Source organism: Alosa alosa, chromosome 7 (assembly GCF_017589495.1).
Source record: "Alosa alosa isolate M-15738 ecotype Scorff River chromosome 7, AALO_Geno_1.1, whole genome shotgun sequence".
Lineage (NCBI taxonomy): Eukaryota > Metazoa > Chordata > Actinopteri > Clupeiformes > Clupeidae > Alosa > Alosa alosa.
Window position 1 is genome coordinate 13,338,852 of NC_063195.1, and position 20,553 is coordinate 13,359,404.

General features: G+C 42.3%; 1 protein-coding gene across 1 annotated transcript in view; it reads left to right on the forward strand.

The window, feature by feature from the left end:
- Positions 1–5,350: 5,350 nt before the first annotated feature.
- Positions 5,351–20,553, forward strand: part of LOC125298243 (GTPase IMAP family member 9-like) — a 21,932-nt gene continuing 6,729 nt past the window's right edge. Inside the window, exon 1 of the mRNA XM_048248948.1 lies at positions 5,351–5,412. Within this exon, the coding sequence (XP_048104905.1) occupies positions 5,391–5,412 (22 nt within the window). The 5' untranslated portion in view covers positions 5,351–5,390. The remainder of the gene's footprint in view (positions 5,413–20,553) is intronic.

The following is a 20,553-nucleotide window of genomic DNA, read 5'->3' on the forward strand; positions in this document are numbered from 1 at the left end:
CACATGTCACACTGTGACATCTGGTATCTGTAGCCCTTCCCCCTACAGGTGTCACTGTGACACCTGGATCTGTTAGCCTGCAGGGCAGAAAGAATTGTAGTATTGTTAATATTGATGTAGTGTTATTTTCATTAGGCACTTCACTGGATTTAGAATAATCAGAATTAGAATGTACTTTATTGAAATGGAAATGCTTTTATTACAAAAGGCCCTGAATAGCATGCATTAATACACAGGATAAGATCTTACAATCCCATAATCCAAGGTATGAACCACATCTAGAAGTTCCCAATAGAAGGCCCGATAACATGTAAATATGAATCCAATAGAAAAATAAGAATAACGATCCTATACACTAGACAATAAGAATAAAGATACTATGAAAAAGATACTAAATAACAAACAAGGTCCACATGAATGTGCTGAGGCTGTGTGATAAGGGTGACAGGGCAGGGACTGACCCTGTGGTACAGGAGAGTTCAGGTATTATTTGGTAAAGTGCAAAAAAGTAAGGCAAGACAATGCAGTTTTAAGTCAGTAGACTTTGGAGACAACACAATTAGTCAGAACTAGAGTTAAGGGAAATTAGTCCAGGCTGTTGGAGGGAGGTAGAGGCTCTGCATAAAGGCTAACATAACTAGATGTACCGCAGAGCGGTACAAAATATGACCGCCGCCCAGTCCAGCACATTTTTTCAACAAAAATAAGTCAAGCTGAAAGGCATGATATGATTCTAACTGTCTCACTGAATTGCATTATGCACACTCAATTCTCACTGGTATCTGCTAGACAACAAGTACCAAAACATGATTAGTTCATAGATTTCACATGTAAAATACATTTTATAACCCCACCCCATCTTGCCTGTTCATAATTCTGATAAATTCTTGAATTGTATTACATAAAAAATACATCATTATGGGCTGTATTTTGCACTCTGGCGCATGGCGTAAAACTCATTTTCCACCCGACGCAAAGTTTAATTCCTTATTTTGCATGTTTAATTTTTAAACAAAGCGCCCAGGGGTGTGGCAATTAACAACTTAGGGAGTGGCTTAGCGCATTGTCTAAAAATCACTATTGTACACTGGTCAGAAGTCTATGGCGAGTTGTTTATATGTTATTTTAAGAGCGCATTGTCAACAGTCATATTGGCAGGTGCACAACGCCCCATCCTTCTATCATCCATGAACGCACACCAGTGCACGTCTATGCAAAACATTACAAATTGCACGATTACAATGGGAAACATAATTAGAATAACGATATTACGAAATACTGTACATCTCATGATGAGTAGTTATTCACCATCATTTGCAAATTGGTAATGACGGTTAAAAGTGATAGGGGAGAGGAGAGAGACACTTATGTATGGAGCACAGCTGAAGACGCACTGTCAAGAGATATAAACAACTCCTCTGCAGGATAAATGTTTTTTTTCAGTCATTTGAGCAATATTAGGGTAAGTGTTGCTTTTTCCAGCCTATGTTTTCGATGGTATCCAATTGTCAGTCAATAGTGAAAGTAACTGCATATAACTTGTCGTTGACCGACACCATGGTGAAGTTAGTTTCACTTTGCCAATGAGTTCAAATAATAGAGTGCAAATGTGTGAAGGCTATGCTAGGTTTTAGTAAAGCATGGTTTAGTGGAATGACTTTTCCAAACGGTTTTGCAAGCAGCCTCCTTCAAATGCGCCGTTGAATGTCAAAATACCGATGCATTTATTTGACATCGCGCTTTGCGTCAGTAAAGTTGCGCCATGCGCTCGACGTTTGATAACGAAAACCCTCCCATGTGTGGACTGGACATCCTACTAAATTTGAATAAGCTTTTGACGAGTGACGATGCACTTTTGACTGTCATGATAGGGCCCAAAAAACAATTTTTAGGCTGATGATTAATCTCTTTAACAAGAAATTGTGGCTAAAATGCTCAAAATTGTCCGCTTAAAAATAATACTTCAATTATCAATACTATAAATTCATGCCTATTAGTGAGCTTGAGTGTAGGCCTAGCCTGCTCTGCCAGTTCTTGTCTACACCCATTCAGAGCACAAAGTGCAGAGATCTCTGTTAAATCAAGTTTAATAGACTTGTACATAGCTAGTACCAGCTGAAGTCTGTAAGGCCTTCCGTAGCCTATGTAAGTGTGAAGAAAAGAAAGGGTAAAAGGATCAGATAGACAAACAGACAGATAAATGTGTGTGTGTGTGTGTGTGTGTGTGTGTGTGTGTGTGAGAGAGAAAGAGAAAGAGAAACACTAGCAGTGACAGTTGGCTGTTGATAGCTGGCAGTTATATAATTTAGAATTTAGAATATCGAATAACCTGAAGCACATAGTGCTCTGTTCTTCATGATTGACCTGGTGTCACCTGACGAAGACCTGAGCGGTCGAAACGTTGTGTATCACCCACCATTAAACTGGGAGCTTTAGACACAGTGTGCGGATATCGCTTCTTTTGTTTTACTTAGTATTCCCAGTATCCAGCACCTGTAAAATTTATATAGATGTGCGTACACCTCTACACTTCCGGTCCTGGTTAATGACTCCTAGGTTTTTAACACTTGTGGATGAGGTCAGTGGAAGATCACTATATGTAGCCTGTGATGTGGATAGGATATCCCTCATCTTTTTAGAACCTAAAACCATGACTTCTGTTTAACTGAGTTCAAAAGCAGGAAATTATTTGTCATCCTTGTCTTTATATTTCTTATACATGTGTCAAGTTTGGCTAACAGGCTTAATTCATCAGGTTTTATGGAGAGGTATAATTGTGTATCATCTGCTAAACAGGGGCCCCAGTACTGAGCCTTGAGGCACTCAGTACTGGGGCCCCTGTATTTAACATAATCTAGGTAGATGGTTTATTATGGACCTGTACAAATTGTTGACGGTTAAGAAGGTATGATCTATACCAAGCGACTGCTGAGTCTTTGATGCCTATCAAATTTTCAAGCCTAGCGCTGTGGTCCAGGAGGACCAGTATTGATACAAGGCTAGGTTTTTTGAGGAAGGGCTTAATAAAAGATGTATTAAACGACTGCAATGGAGTATGTGTATTTGGTGAAACTGATTGGTTATTGATCTTATCTCTAATTGTTTGACATACAATCATACTGTTGAAAATAACTGTTTTGTGAACTTTATTCAACATAGTCAGTGATTTAGGCAAAATTTATGGTGTTAATTACAATGAAATATACAATTTCAAAAAAATAGCGTTGAAACAGGTAAAAAAAATGGAGACCTCATTTTTCTCCATGTTCAATGACCTCTAAAGACAGTCCAACCGCTCTCCAAAAATTAACATTTCAAACCCACATAAACCACATAGGCCCCCTGACTATCTGGAGAGAGTTTGTCGCTACACAAATGTCTCCCAAGGAGAGAGTTCCAGGGTCGCTGTATATTAAAGGGAAACTTGGCAGGATTTCCCCCTCTGCTGGAGAAATTGTGCATTATGCTATTTAAAACTGTGGGAAAAGGTAACGATAAAGCACATGGATTTGAAGCTAGCGAACGGTTAGCATAAGTTTGGCAGAACTATGTGGATGTTACAAGGTAAGAAACACGATTTAAAACGAGTTTCTTGTTTCTCACTTCTCAATGTTTCAAGGTTGATTTTCCGCCTGGGGACGCTAGGCGCAGCGGGGAAAGTCACCATTTTCACCGGAACAGGTCATTTAACCATCCAAATGATTTCTAAACGGGTTTATTACGTTGAAATAGTTGCCAAGGTCTCCTTTAAGTAGCCATGTGTATCGCGTGTAACGTGCAGCTGATAGGCCGAAAAAATAACAAAAGCGTTCAGTATGGAAATTAGCTAACACGCCCCAGCACAAAGAGAGAGGGGCAGAACACTATACCCAATTTCAACGACAAAATGTATACTTAAGGCAACCAATACTGTTATCTGAAACATGGAGTGGCTTCTTCAATGACTTTAACTTGCACATTCTGCAAAAAAATGAAAATCACTAATTTGAAAAAAAAGCTTAAATTGTGTTTTGCGCGTCGCCTAGGCCGACTTGCTGCTGGTTTTCATATGGCGGGTCACATTTTTAGAGCTTCTAAAATCAAATTGACAATTGAAATCGAGGCTTAGGATGGAGTGATGTGTAGGAGTGATGATGCGTCCCCCCTCATATTTTTTAACAAATCGCACCCTGACTAGGTTGGCTTGTCAGTCAGTGTGGAACGCAACCTCAGAGGGCAAAATAAGGAACTGCAACCTAATTCCATGCAGTGGCTAAAGCTCTCCGGAACGTTTCTAGTGGTTCTCATATGCATTGATGGATTTGCGAGATCTCACAAAAGAAAGTCAAGATCTCGCAAAAGAAACTTGAGATCTCACAAAACAAACTCAAGATCTCGCAAAAACAAACTCAAGATCTCACAAACCTAGTCAGTGTTTGTCCCCAGTGCATACCTTTTCTCAGTTTTTTTTTTACCTTCGTTTTTTTTTCTTTCATGTCACCTCCAGGGCTTTGTAGTTATGCATTACAAAAATGATTCATAGTTTCAATAACAGCTTTTTGAGTTCATTCAAGGCTCCTTCATGCTACCTAAGCACTTAGTTCTTTAAGCGCTTCTTATGCATTATGGTTTGTATAATATTGTTTTATTTCCATTAGGCTGTTGATTAATTTGACATTATTGCTTATTATCGATATTCTCCTTCATATAGTCTTACCATGTCATTGTTTTTTTATATTATTGATTGAATGGACATTATTGTTTATTGTTGCTTTCCCCCCTCATTTTCATTGCTTATTTTATTAGGCTATTGATTGAATTGATATTGTTGTTTATTATTGCTATTCTCCTTAATATAGTTTGACCAACATTCTAATCTGTTCCCTGTTATATTTTAAATATTATGTTGTTTGAATTTTGTGTGTCGCTTTGGACAAAGGCGTCTGCAAAATCCAATAACCATAACCATAACCATACCTATATCATGGTTTCAGCAGTTTCCATCCAAATTCACTGAGTTTGTAGAAAACCTGTAATCTCTCATAAAAGTCTGTCTATTTCATGTCACATCCACAACGCTGATAAAATGCCTTGTATTCTTAGGATTTAAATGATTATATGAAATTTGAGGATTTGTCAGTATTTAGAGGACAGAGGTTACATTAAAAGTTATGCAAAATAAGTCACTGATACTAATTTTGTCCATGCTCTAAGGCATTTGGTTTACCAATATAAGTCCATCTGTGGATGCTGGAACTGCCCTGCAATTAAATAAATGACTTTTGTTAATATATTATTGCATTGGTAAGACTGTGTCATAGCCGTCTTTTGTTTATTTTGTGTTTTTTGAATAGTGGTTTGTTCTTCACACAGATTACAACTGAAAGTCTTGTGATTGTAAGCACCAAGTGATGGCAGCAAAAGAAACCAGAGGTCAGTACTAATATACATATATACAACAACAACAACAACAACATGCACATTGCATTTATATAGCGCCTTTTCAGCCACCCAAAGCACTTTACAGTGAAGAAGGAACCTCACTAACCACCACCAATGCATAGCACCCACCTGGGTGATGAATGACAGCCATTATGCTCCAGAACACTCACCAATTTATCACAACCTCACCAATTTATTATCATTATGACCGCCACTAGCGCATCATAGGAGTTGGCAAAGTTTTTTTTTTTTCAGGCACTGATTTTTTTTGTAAATGATTCCTGTGGCATATTACACTTGGTGGGCATGCAACTCCACTTGACCTTTTTATGGTTTGCATAGTTTTATTTAAGTTAGCCTAGCTGGTTTGATTCACATTGAGAGATGATCTTATGGAAAGTATACTTCTGCTACCCACAGTATGTCCTGCATTCTTGTTTTGGATCCCAAATGTAGCCGCAAACAGCAACAATCACTATTATTATTATTATTATTATTATTGGGGGCCTAGCAGCGAAGCTGCGAAGGCACCCATTGAGTTAGTAGTTTTTCCTATTATTATTGGGGGCCTAGCAGCGAAGCGAAGTATTATTATACTTCCGCCATTGGAGTCTATGGCAGCCCATAGAACGCCTGGCTAAAAAGTACTGAAATTTGGCAGAAAGTTTCGGGATACTTCACTGACCACTCCCGCTAATTTACGGATCTCTAAACCCAGCCGTCTAGTGCCACCAACGGGTCAAAATTTGGTCGAAAAATTGAACCGCTGGGTCGAAAGTTATGAAATTCGGCGCACTGATTCAGGACCGTCCCATGATCACCAATTTACAGAACTCTATGCCCAACACTCTAGCACCACCAATGGGTCAAAACTGGGTTGCATTCACGCATGTGACCATTGAACGGTGCATCCGATTTTCACAAATCAGGCACTGTTGGAGTCCCTAGACCGACCTGAGTTCAATGACTCTTATTACGTCACTTTCCGCCATATTGGACTTCCGCCATATTGGATTTAGTCCAAACTCTACGAAAAGTTTCAGCGTTCACAAATTTCATCCGATTTTCACGGAACTTGGCGGAGATGATCTTCTGCCCGAGCCGCACAAACGATACTTGTCAGATTTTTCAATTTCATTTTTGTTTGCCCGTGACAGCCAATCAAATATGGTGATGAACCCGCCAAACAGGAAGTGGACTAACATCTCTGTGACGCTTTGAGTTAACATAACAAAACTCGACACCATTAGTCAGGACACTGTCCCAATCACTCACAGCAATTCTTATGCATATACATTGAACACTCTAGCGCCACCACCAGTTCAATGCTGGACATGCGTTCATGCGCGTGATCCTTGACTCTCTTGTCTGATTTTCACAATTGAGGTAGTGTCTGAATCCTTGGACCATACAGAGTTCATCGACCCCTATCCTATCACTTTCCGCCATATTGGACCTCCGCCATATTGGATTTAGTCCAAACTCTACGAAAAGTTTCAGCGGTTAGTTAAGTATAGTTAGACCACTTAGGCCATTTTTCCTAGATCACCTATATTCCTATAAACCGTAAGTCCTAGAAACTTCACATTTTCAAGTATTGTTACCAGTACCCCCCACTACCCATAACCCAAAATTTGGGGTACTGCACCTAAAGGTGGCGCTCTTGTCAAAAATGCTTTTTTCTCCTTACCAGATTGACCTAGACTCAAAATTCTTTCATCATATTAATCTCTACATTTAGATGCATCTTTTTCACCCTGGTCTTATGCTCTAAAAATGTTTACTTTTGCCACAATTTCAGAGAAAAGCCAAACATCATAAAAAGTTTCACAGGCTTCAAAAAATATCAAATCTTCACCAAAATTCTTACAGACAATGTTTAGACAAAGCCTCACAAAAGTTATCAAAATAATTTGGATATGTTGTTCCATTTCAGAGATATAGACCAATAAAGTTCGACCACTCAGCCCATTTCTCCTATATCACCTATATTCCTATATGACTACATTTTTTCCTTGGAGAACAACCATACAACCATCATTATGTGGATACCATTAACAGTGCACATTTTCAGATCTGTACTCTTTTTTTATAAAGCCCTTAATTCTATTGTCAAATGTATGCTAGGAATTTTCTTGATGTTGTGTGTTTGTCAACACACATTTTCACCATGTGAATGAATGTAGGATTGTCAGTGGCTCAGTGGGATAATGCCTAGTGCTGGTGTTTGTTAGGTTGAGAGTTCGAATCCCCGGTAGTGCTTTAGGCTCTAGCTCGAATACTATTGGTCATTGAAGATTCACACCATTGAACAGCACCTGAATGACATCAGGCAATCAACATACACAGTCATTAGTTGCCAAGAATCAGAATGCCACTCTGACATTTAGGGGAACTTCTTTGTTCACTATTTTTCCTTCATCATTTAGTCATATTTATATTTCATCCATTAGTGTTCTTCTCTACAAATGTCTAATTGCCCCAGAATTTCAAAAAGATTTCAGGTGTACTCTTTTATGAAAACCCTTCATTTTATTGTCAAATGTATGCTTGGAGTTTTTCTTGTGTGTTTACCAACACACATTTTCACCATGTGAATGTGACTGCCCAATGTGTATGATTGTTAGTGGCTCAGTGGGATAATGCCTTGTACTGGTGTTTCTTAGGTTGAGTGTTCGAATCCCCGTTAGAACTTTAGGATCAAGCTGCACACGCTATTGGTCATTTAAGATTCACACCATTGAACAGCACCTGAATGACATCAGCCAATCAACATTCACACTCATCAGTTGCCAAGAATCACAATGCCGAGACACTCTATGACATTCAGGGGAACTTCTTTGTTTACTATTTTTCCTTCATCATAAAGTCTATCATATTTATATTTCATCCATTAGTATTCTTCTCTACAAATGTCTTATTGCCCCAGAATTTCAAAAAGTTTTCAGGTATACTCTTTTAGGAAAGCCCTTCATTTTATTGTCAAATGTATGCTTGGAGTTTTTCTTGTGTGTTTACCAATACACATTTTCACCATGTGAATGTGACTGGCCAACATGTAGGATTGACAGTGGATAAGTGGGATAATGCCTTCTACTGGCGATCCTTAGGTTGAGAGTTCAAATCCCACTTAACACTTAGTGTTAGAATAGTGTTGGGTTGTCCCAACTTAATCCCACTTAACACTTAGTGTTAGAATAGTGTTGGGTTGTGGATGTTAGCATACTACAATAGAATGCTGTTGGGTTGTGGAGGTTAACACACTATAACATTACAGCTACTTGTCAATATGGACTTGTAGTGAAAGGCAAGTATAACTGTAATTATAGGCTGTTTATCTTATTGACTCCGACACAGCTGTAGCCTATAATTAAGTGTGCTTGCTGCATTTTCCGCCATTTTGGATTTCATCAAAAACACTAAAAAGTCTTCAAAGGTCACAAATTTTGTCCGATCGACACCAAATCTGACACACTTGATCTTCAGACCAAGCCTCACAAAAGTTATTCGTTTTCGTCTTCGGAACTCAAACCGTTCGCCCGTAACAGCCAATCGAAATATGTGTGGTGAAGCCGCCAAACAGGAAGTGAGCTCATATCTCAGCAACCCTTGCATGTATCAAAGCCAAACTTGGTGCATGGACTCAGGACCCAATCAGGGGGACGCTCAAGAAATCTGGTGACCTTTGACCTCTAGGGGGCGCTGTAATTAAGAAACATGCCTTTTGGCCTGTAGCTGCTGTTGTGCTTAGAATTAAAACGCACTAGTGGTGTCTGGTAATACTGTTGGAGGTCCTTAGGCCGACCCAGGCCAACTTGTGATGTCATCGTAATTGATTCGGCCGCCATATTGGATTTAATCAAAAAACACAAAAAATTTTCGCAGGTCACAAATTTCATCTGATCCTCACCAAAATTGGCAGAGAACATCTTCAGACCATGCCTTATCAGTGCATCACTTTTTGGAACGATTGGCAGTAGCATTGGCCTGTAACAGCCAATCAAAATTTCTTGCGAAGCCGCCAAACAGGAAGTGAGCTCATATCTCAGCAACCCTGCCATGTATCATAACCAAACTTACTACAAAGGTTCAGGACCCCATTAGGAGGACGCTCAAAAATTTGTTGACCTTTGACCTGTAGGGGGTGCTGCATTTAGCAATATTGCATTTTGATCTGAAGTCAATGCCCATAGAACCGTCTGGTGTATTTTATTGGGGACAGATGTTTTATTTTTGGATGTGAAACAGATGACAACATATTCCATCCAGTTCATTCTAGCCGAAGTTCGTGGTATGGCGCCAATTGTTGACCTCTATGTTTTAAATCACAGCAAGTGTGGGATGGGGACAGCGGGCAGGGGTGATTAGGTGGGGGGCTGGCTGGGCGGTGGGCTGGTGGCAACACTCAGCCCTGTTTCAGCCCTACAAAATCAGTTATGTTTGATGTGAACTTGACTTGTTAAAAGTGTTGTATGGCATGGGGTGTCTGCTGAGTTCTATCTTGATGCAACGTCCGTGGCTACTCCGGCCTGATACTGCTTGGCCCCTCATTGCTGCTTGCAGCTATATTTGGGGCCAAGCAGCCAAGCTGCAGGGCAACCCATTGTTTTTCTATTTATCTTTTATTATTATTATTATTATTATTCCGCCATTGAAGTCAATGGCAGCCTATAGAACCGACTGGTGAAAAGTTGTGAAATTTGGTACACTGATTGGGGATAGTCCCATAATTCATTTCACCAAGTTTCATGCCGGCACCTTGAGCGCTCTAGCGCCACCAACAGGCCAAAGTTGGACTTGCGTTCACGCACGTAACTTTGACCTGTATGCCCAATTGTCAAAAATGAGGTATCTTTGGAATCCTTGGACCAAGCCGAGTTCAACGCACCCTATGACGTCATTTTCCGCCATGATGGATTTTCCGCCATTTTGGATTTTGTGAAAACCTTTAAAAACTTCACAGGTCACAAATTTTGTCCGATTTTCACCAAACTTAGCACATAACACCTTCAGACCAAGCCGCACAAAAGTTATTCGATTTTCATCTTGAACTAAAACCGTTCACCCGTAATATCAATCGAAATTTGCAGTGAAGCCGCCAAACAGGAAGTGAGCTCATATCTCAGCAACCCATTCACCTATCATAACCAAACTTAGTCCATGGACTCAAGACCCAATCAGGGGACGCTCAAGAAATCTGGTGACCTTTGACCTCTAGGGGCGCTGTAATTAAGAAACATGCCTTTTGGCCTGTTGCAGCAGTTTTGCTTAGAATTAAAACCCACTAGTGGTGTATGGTACTACTGTTGAAGGTCCTTAGGCCGACCCAAGCCAACTTGTGATGTCATCGTAATTGATTCGGCCGCCATATTGGATTAAATCAAAACACAAAAAGTTTTGGCAGGTCACAAATTTAATCTGTTTTTCACCAAAATTGGCAGAGACCATCTTCAGACCATGCCTGATGAGTGCATTGCTTTCTGGAACAATTGACAGAAGCTTTGGCCTGTACCAGCCAATCAAAATTTGCGGCGAAGCCGCCAAACAGGAAGTGATTTAATATCTCAGCAACGCATTCATGTATCAAATCCAAACTTAGTACATGTACCTCAGATCACATCGGGAGGACGCTCAAAAATTTGGTGACATTTGACCTCTAGGGGCTCCGTAATTGACAAAAATGCATTTTGGCCAATAGTTGCTGATGCGCATTATTTTGCAATGGAAGTCAATGGCAGCCCATAGAACCGTCTGGTAAAAAGTTATACAATTTTGCACACTAATTGGGGACAGTCCAATGATTCATTTCACCAAGTTTCATGCCGACACCTCAAGAGCTCTAGCGCCACCAACAGGCCAAAGTTGGACTTGTGTTTACGGACGTAACTTTTGACCTGTTGACCCGAATGGCAAAATGAGGTATCATTGGAATCCTTGGGCCAAGCCGAGTTCAACACACCCTATGACGTCAATTTTTGACCTCTATGTTTAAATCACAGCAAGTGTGATCATATCTCAGTCAATCTTTTATTTTTGATGTGAAACTGATGACAGCAAGTTCCATCCAGTTAATTCTAATGCGTGCGTGCAAGGGTGGGACGGGGTGGGATGGGCAGGGCTGATTCTTGCGGTGGGCTGGCTGGGGGGGGGCGGCGACACTCAGCCCTGGTTCAGCCCCACAAAATCAGTTATGTTTTGATGTGAAACTTGACCTTGTAACTCAGCCAATCTTGGGTTGTATGGCATGGAACTTGCTGTGACTGCTTAAGGCTATATGTCTGATGCAACGTCATTGATTTACATGGCAAATCTGGCCTGCTGATCTCACTGCTTGCCCCCTCATTGCCTTGCAGCTATATTTGGGGCCAAGCAGCTGCTGCAGGGCAACCCTTAGTGATTCTATCTTTTCTTCCCTATTATTATTATTCCGCCATTGAAGTCTATGGCAGCCTATAGAACCGACTGGTGAAAAGTTGTGAAATTTGGTACACTGATTGGGGACAGGCCAATAATTAATTGCACCAAGTTTCATGCCGGCACCTCCAGCGCTCTAGCGCCACCAACAGGCCAAAGTTGGACATGCGTTCACGCGACGTAACTTTGACCTGTATGCCCAATTGTCAAAAATGAGGTATCTTTGGAATCCTTGGACCAAGCCGAGTTCAACGCACCCTATGACGTCAATTTCCGCCATGATGGATTTTCCGCCATTTTGGATTTTGTCAAAAAAACCTTTAAAAGTTTCACGCCTCACATAGTTTGTCGATTTTCAAAACTTAGCACATAACACCTTCAGACCAAGCCGCACAAAAGTTATCGATTTTCATCTTCGGAACTATAACTGTTCACCCGTAATATCAATCGAAATTTGCATGAAGCCGCCAAACAGGAAGTGAGCTCATATCTCAGCAACCCATTCACCTATCATAACCAAACTTAGTCCATGGACTCAGGACCCAATCAGGGGACGCTCAAGAAATCTGGTCACCTTTGACCTCTAGGGGCTCCTGTAATTAAGAAACATGCCTTTTGGCCTGTTGCAGCAGTTTTGCTTAGAATTAAAACCCACTAGTGGTGTATGGTACTACTGTTGAAGGTCCTTAGGCCGACCCAAGCCAACTTGTGATGTCATCGTAATTGATTCGGCCGCCATATTGGATTAAATCAAAAAACACAAAAGTTTTGGCAGGTCACAAATTTAATCTGTTCCTCACCAAAATTGGCAGAGACCATCTTCAGACCATGCCTGATGAGTGCATTGCTTTCTGGAACAATTGACAGAAGCTTTGGCCTGTACCAGCCAATCAAAATTTGGACTTGTGTCCAAAACAGGAAGTGATTTAATATCTCAGCAACGCATTCATGTATCAAATCCAAACTTAGTACATGTACCTCAGATCACATCGGGAGGACGCTCAAAAAATTTGGTGACATTTGACCTCTAGGGGGCTCCGTAATTGACAAAAATGCATTTTGGCCAATAGTTGCTGATGCGCATTATTTTGCAATGGAAGTCAATGGCAGCCCATAGAACCGTCTGGTAAAAAGTTATACAATTTTGCACACTAATTGGGGACAGTCCAATAATTCATTTCACCAAGTTTCATGCCGACACCTCAAGAGCTCTAGCGCCACCAACAGGCCAAAGTTGGACTTGTGTTTACGGACGTAACTTTTGACCTGTTGACCCGAATGGCAAAATGAGGTATCATTGGAATCCTTGGGCCAAGCCGAGTTCAACACACCCTATGACGTCAATTGTTGACCTCTATGTTTTAAATCACAGCAAGTGTGATCATATCTCAGTCAATCTTTTATTTTTGATGTGAAACTGATGACAGCGAAGTTCCATCCAGTTAATTCTAATGCGCGCGTGCAAGGGTGGGGGCGGGGTGGGATGGGCAGGGGGCGATTGTGGCGGTGGGCTGGCTGGGGGGGGGGCGACACTCAGCCCTGGTTCAGCCCCACAAAATCAGTTATGTTTTGATGTGAAACTTGACCTTGTAACTCAGCCAATCTTGGGTTGTATGGCATGGAACTTGCTGTGACTGCTTAAGGCTATATGTCTGATGCAACGTCATCGACTTACATGGCAAATCTGGCCTGCTGATCTCACTGCTTGGCCCCCTCATTGCTGCTTGCAGCTATATTTGGGGGCCAAGCAGCAAGCTGCAGCAGGGCAACCCTTAGTGATTCTATCTTTTCTTCCCTATTATTATTACGCTTCCGCCATTGAAGTCTATGGCAGCCTATAGAACCGACTGGTGAAAAGTTGTGAAATTTGGTACACTGATTGGGGACAGGCCAATAATTAATTGCACCAAGTTTCATGCCGGCACCTCCAGCGCTCTAGCGCCACCAACAGGCCAAAGTTGGACATGCGTTCACGCACGTAACTTTTGACTCGTATGCCCAATTGTCAAAAATGAGGTATCTTTGGAATCCTTGGACCAAGCCGAGTTCAACGCACCCTATGACGTCAATTTCCGCCATGATGGATTTTCCGCCATTTTGGATTTTGTCAAAAACCTTTAAAAAGTTTCACGCCTCACATAGTTTGTCCGATTTTCACGAAACTTAGCACATAACACCTTCAGACCAAGCCGCACAAAAGTTATCGATTTTCATCTTCGGAACTATAACTGTTCACCCGTAATATCCAATCGAAATTTGCAGCGAAGCCGCCAAACAGGAAGTGAGCTCATATCTCAGCAACCCATTCACCTATCATAACCAAACTTAGTCCATGGACTCAGGACCCAATCAGGGGGACGCTCAAGAAATCTGGTCACCTTTGACCTCTAGGGGGCGCTGTAATTAAGAAACATGCCTTTTGGCCTGTTGCAGCAGTTTTGCTTAGAATTAAAACCCACTAGTGGTGTATGGTACTACTGTTGAAGGTCCTTAGGCCGACCCAAGCCAACTTGTGATGTCATCGTAATTGATTCGGCCGCCATATTGGATTAAATCAAAAACACAAAAAAGTTTTGGCAGGTCACAAATTTAATCTGTTCCTCACCAAAATTGGCAGAGACCATCTTCAGACCATGCCTGATGAGTGCATTGCTTTCTGGAACAATTGACAGAAGCTTTGGCCTGTACCAGCCAATCAAAATTTGCGGCGAAGCCGCCAAACAGGAAGTGATTTAATATCTCAGCAACGCATTCATGTATCAAATCCAAACTTAGTACATGTACCTCAGATCACATCGGGAGGACGCTCAAAAAATTTGGTGACATTTGACCTCTAGGGGGCTCCGTAATTGACAAAAATGCATTTTGGCCAATAGTTGCTGATGCGCATTATTTTGCAATGGAAGTCAATGGCAGCCCATAGAACCGTCTGGTAAAAAGTTATACAATTTTGCACACTAATTGGGGACAGTCCAATAATTCATTTCACCAAGTTTCATGCCGACACCTCAAGCGCTCTAGCGCCACCAACAGGCCAAAGTTGGACTTGTGTTTACGGACGTAACTTTTGACCTGTTGACCCGAATGGCAAAATGAGGTATCATTGGAATCCTTGGGCCAAGCCGAGTTCAACACACCCTATGACGTCAATTGTTGACCTCTATGTTTAAATCACAGCAAGTGTGATCATATCTCAGTCAATCTTTTATTTTTGATGTGAAACTGATGACAGCGAGTTCCATCCAGTTAATTCTAATGCGTGCGTGCAAGGGTGGGGCGGGGTGGGATGGGCAGGGGCGGTTGCGGCGGTGGGCTGGCTGGGGGAGGGGGCGGCGACACTCAGCCCTGGTTCAGCCCCACAAAATCAGTTATGTTTTGATGTGAAACTTGACCTTGTAACTCAGCCAATCTTGGGTTGTATGGCATGGAACTTGCTGTGACTGCTTAAGGCTATATGTCTGATGCAACGTCATCGACTTACATGGCAAATCTGGCCTGCTGATCTCACTGCTTGGCCCCCTCATTGCTGCTTGCAGCTATATTTGGGGGCCAAGCAGCGAAGCTGCAGGGCAACCCTTAGTGATTCTATCTTTTCTTCCCTATTATTATTACGCTTCCGCCATTGAAGTCTATGGCAGCCTATAGAACCGACTGGTGAAAAGTTGTGAAATTTGGTACACTGATTGGGGACAGGCCAATAATTAATTGCACCAAGTTTCATGCCGGCACCTCCAGCGCTCTAGCGCCACCAACAGGCCAAAGTTGGACATGCGTTCACGCACGTAACTTTTGACTCGTATGCCCAATTGTCAAAAATGAGGTATCTTTGGAATCCTTGGACCAAGCCGAGTTCAACGCACCCTATGACGTCAATTTCCGCCATGATGGATTTTCCGCCATTTTGGATTTTGTCAAAAACCTTTAAAAAGTTTCACGCCTCACATAGTTTGTCCGATTTTCACGAAACTTAGCACATAACACCTTCAGACCAAGCCGCACAAAAGTTATCGATTTTCATCTTCGGAACTATAACTGTTCACCCGTAATATCCAATCGAAATTTGCGGCGAAGCCGCCAAACAGGAAGTGAGCTCATATCTCAGCAACCCATTCACCTATCATAACCAAACTTAGTCCATGGACTCAGGACCCAATCAGGGGGACGCTCAAGAAATCTGGTCACCTTTGACCTCTAGGGGGCGCTGTAATTAAGAAACATGCCTTTTGGCCTGTTGCAGCAGTTTTGCTTAGAATTAAAACCCACTAGTGGTGTATGGTACTACTGTTGAAGGTCCTTAGGCCGACCCAAGCCAACTTGTGATGTCATCGTAATTGATTCGGCCGCCATATTGGATTAAATCAAAAACACAAAAAAGTTTTGGCAGGTCACAAATTTAATCTGTTCCTCACCAAAATTGGCAGAGACCATCTTCAGACCATGCCTGATGAGTGCATTGCTTTCTGGAACAATTGACAGAAGCTTTGGCCTGTACCAGCCAATCAAAATTTCTTGTGAAGCCCAAACAGGAAGTGATTTAATATCTCAGCAACGCATTCATGTATCAAATCCAAACTTAGTACATGTACCTCAGATCACATCGGGAGGACGCTCAAAAAATTTGGTGACATTTGACCTCTAGGGGGCTCCGTAATTGACAAAAATGCATTTTGGCCAATAGTTGCTGATGCGCATTATTTTGCAATGGAAGTCAATGGCAGCCCATAGAACCGTCTGGTAAAAGTTATACAATTTTGCACACTAATTGGGGACAGTCCAATAATTCATTTCACCAAGTTTCATGCCGACACCTCAAAGCTCTAAGCGCCACCAACAGGCCAAAGTTGGACTTGTGTTTACGGACGTAACTTTTGACCTGTTGACCCGAATGGCAAAATGAGGTATCATTGGAATCCTTGGGCCAAGCCGAGTTCAACACACCCTATGACGTCAATTGTTGACCTCTATGTTTAAATCACAGCAAGTGTGATCATATCTCAGTCAATCTTTTATTTTTGATGTGAAACTGATGACAGCGAGTTCCATCCAGTTAATTCTAATGCGTGCGTGCAAGGGTGGGGGGGGGGTGGGATGGGCAGGGGTTCTTGCGGCGGTGTGGGCTGGCTGGGGGAGGGGGCGGCGACACTCAGCCCTGGTTCAGCCCCACAAAATCAGTTATGTTTTGATGTGAAACTTGACCTTGTAACTCAGCCAATCTTGGGTTGTATGGCATGGAACTTGCTGTGACTGCTTAAGGCTATATGTCTGATGCAACGCGTCATCGACTTACATGGCAAATCTGGCCTGCTGATCTCACTGCTTGGCCCCTCATTGCTGCTTGCAGCTATATTTAGCCAAGCAAGCAAGCGAAGCTGCAGGGCAACCCTTAGTGATTCTATCTTTTCTTCCCTATTATTATTACGCTTCCGCCATTGAAGTCTATGGCAGCCTATAGAACCGACTGGTGAAAAGTTGTGAAATTTGGTACACTGATTGGGGACAGGCCAATAATTAATTGCACCAAGTTTCATGCCGGCACCTCCAGCGCTCTAGCGCCACCAACAGGCCAAAGTTGGACATGCGTTCACGCACGTAACTTTTGACTCGTATGCCCAATTGTCAAAAATGAGGTATCTTTGGAATCCTTGGACCAAGCCGAGTTCAACGCACCCTATGACGTCAATTTCCGCCATGATGGATTTTCCGCCATTTTGGATTTTGTCAAAAAACCTTTAAAAAGTTTCACGCCTCACATAGTTTGTCCGATTTTCACGAAACTTAGCACATAACACCTTCAGACCAAGCCGCACAAAAGTTATCGATTTTCATCTTCGGAACTATAACTGTTCACCCGTAATATCCAATCGAAATTTGCGGCGAAGCCGCCAAACAGGAAGTGAGCTCATATCTCAGCAACCCATTCACCTATCATAACCAAACTTAGTCCATGGACTCAGGACCCAATCAGGGGGACGCTCAAAAATCTGGTGACCTTTGACCTCTAGGGGGCGCTGTAATTAAGAAACATGCCTTTTGGCCTGTTGCAGCAGTTTTGCTTAGAATTAAAACCCACTAGTGGTGTATGGTACTACTGTTGAAGGTCCTTAGGCCGACCCAAGCCAACTTGTGATGTCATCGTAATTGATTCGGCCGCCATATTGGATTAAATCAAAAACACAAAAAAGTTTTGGCAGGTCACAAATTTAATCTGTTCCTCACCAAAATTGGCAGAGACCATCTTCAGACCATGCCTGATGAGTGCATTGCTTTCTGGAACAATTGACAGAAGCTTTGGCCTGTACCAGCCAATCAAAATTTGCGGCGAAGCCGCCAAACAGGAAGTGATTTAATATCTCAGCAACGCATTCATGTATCAAATCCAAACTTAGTACATGTACCTCAGATCACATCGGGAGGACGCTCAAAAAATTTGGTGACATTTGACCTCTAGGGGGCTCCGTAATTGACAAAAAATGCATTTTGGCCAATAGTTGCTGATCGCATTATTTTTGCAATGGAAGTCAATGGCAGCCCATAGAACCGTCTGGTAAAAAGTTATACAATTTTGCACACTAATTGGGGACAGTCAATAATTCATTTCACCAAGTTTCATGCCGACACCTCAAAGCTCTAAGCGCCACCAACAGGCCAAACCGTGGGCCGTAACTTTTGACCTGTTGACCGAATGGCAAAATGAGGTATCATTGGAATCCTTGGGCCAAGCCGAAGTTCAACACACCCTATGACGTCAATTGTTGACCTCTATGTTTTAAATCACAGCAAGTGTGATCATATCTCAGTCAATCTTTTATTTTTGATGTGAAACTGATGACAGCGAAGTTCCATCCAGTTAATTCTAATGCGTGCGTGCAAAAGGGGGCGGGTGGGATGGGCAGGGCGATTCTTGGCGGTGGGCTGGCTGGGGGGGGGGGGGCGACACTCAGCCCTGGTTCAGCCCCACAAAATCAGTTATGTTTTGATGTGAAACTTGACCTTGTAACTCAGCCAATCTTGGGTTGTATGGCATGGAACTTGCTGTGACTGCTTAAGGCTATATGTCTGATGCAACGTCATCGAGTTTACATGGCAAATCTGGCCTGCTGATCTCACTGCTTGGCCCCCTCATTGCTGCTTGCAGCTATATTTAGCCAAGCAGCGAAGCTGCAGGGCAACCCTTAGTGATTCTATCTTTTCTTCCCTATTATTATTACGCTTCCGCCATTGAAGTCTATGGCAGCCTATAGAACCGACTGGTGAAAAGTTGTGAAATTTGGTACACTGATTGGGGACAGGCCAATAATTAATTGCACCAAGTTTCATGCCGGCACCTCCAGCGCTCTAGCGCCACCAACAGGCCAAAGTTGGACATGCGTTCACGCACGTAACTTTTGACTCGTATGCCCAATTGTCAAAAATGAGGTATCTTTGGAATCCTTGGACCAAGCCGAGTTCAACGCACCCTATGACGTCAATTTCCGCCATGATGGATTTTCCGCCATTTTGGATTTTGTCAAAAACCTTTAAAAAGTTTCACGCCTCACATAGTTTGTCCGATTTTCACGAAACTTAGCACATAACACCTTCAGACCAAGCCGCACAAAAGTTATCGATTTTCATCTTCGGAACTATAACTGTTCACCCATAATATCCAATCGAAATTTGCGGTGAAGCCGCCAAACAGGAAGTGAGCTCATATCTCAGCAACCCATTCACCTATCATAACCAAACTTAGTCCATGGACTCAGGACCCAATCAGGGGGACGCTCAAGAAATCTGGTGACCTTTGACCTCTAGGGGGCGCTGTAATTAAGAAACATGCCTTTTGGCCTGTAGCAGCAGTTTTGCTTAGAATTAAAACCCACTAGTGGTGTCTGGTACTACTGTTGAAGGTCCTTAGGCCGACCCAAGCCAACTTGTGATGTCATCGTAATTGATTCGGCCGCCATATTGGATTAAATCAAAAACACAAAAAAGTTTTGGCAGGTCACAAATTTAATCTGTTCCTCACCAAAATTGGCAGAGACCATCTTCAGACCATGCCTGATGAGTGCATTGCTTTCTGGAACAATTGACAGAAGCTTTGGCCTGTACCAGCCAATCAAAATTTGCGGCGAAGCCGCCAAACAGGAAGTGATTTAATATCTCAGCAACGCATTCATGTATCAAATCCAAACTTAGTACATGTACCTCAGATCACATCGGGAGGACGCTCAAAAAATTTGGTGACATTTGACCTCTAGGGGGCTCCGTAATTGACAAAAATGCATTTTGGCCAATAGTTGCTGATGCGCATTATTTTGCAATGGAAGTCAATGGCAGCCCATAGAACCGTCTGGTAAAAAGTTATACAATTTTGCACACTAATTGGGGACAGTCCAATAATTCATTTCACCAAGTTTCATGCCGACACCTCAAGCGCTCTAGCGCCACCAACAGGCCAAAGTTGGACTTGTGTTTACGGACGTAACTTTTGACCTGTTGACCCGAATGGCAAAATGAGGTATCATTGGAATCCTTGGGCCAAGCCGAGTTCAACACACCCTATGGCGTCAATTGTTGACCTCTATGTTTAAATCACAGCAAGTGTGATCATATCTCAGTCAATCTTTTATTTTTGATGTGAAACTGATGACAGCGAGTTCCATCAGTTAATTCTAATGCGTGCGTGCAAGGGTGGGGCGGGTGGGATCTGCAGCCCCCCTCATTGCTGCTTGCAGCTAT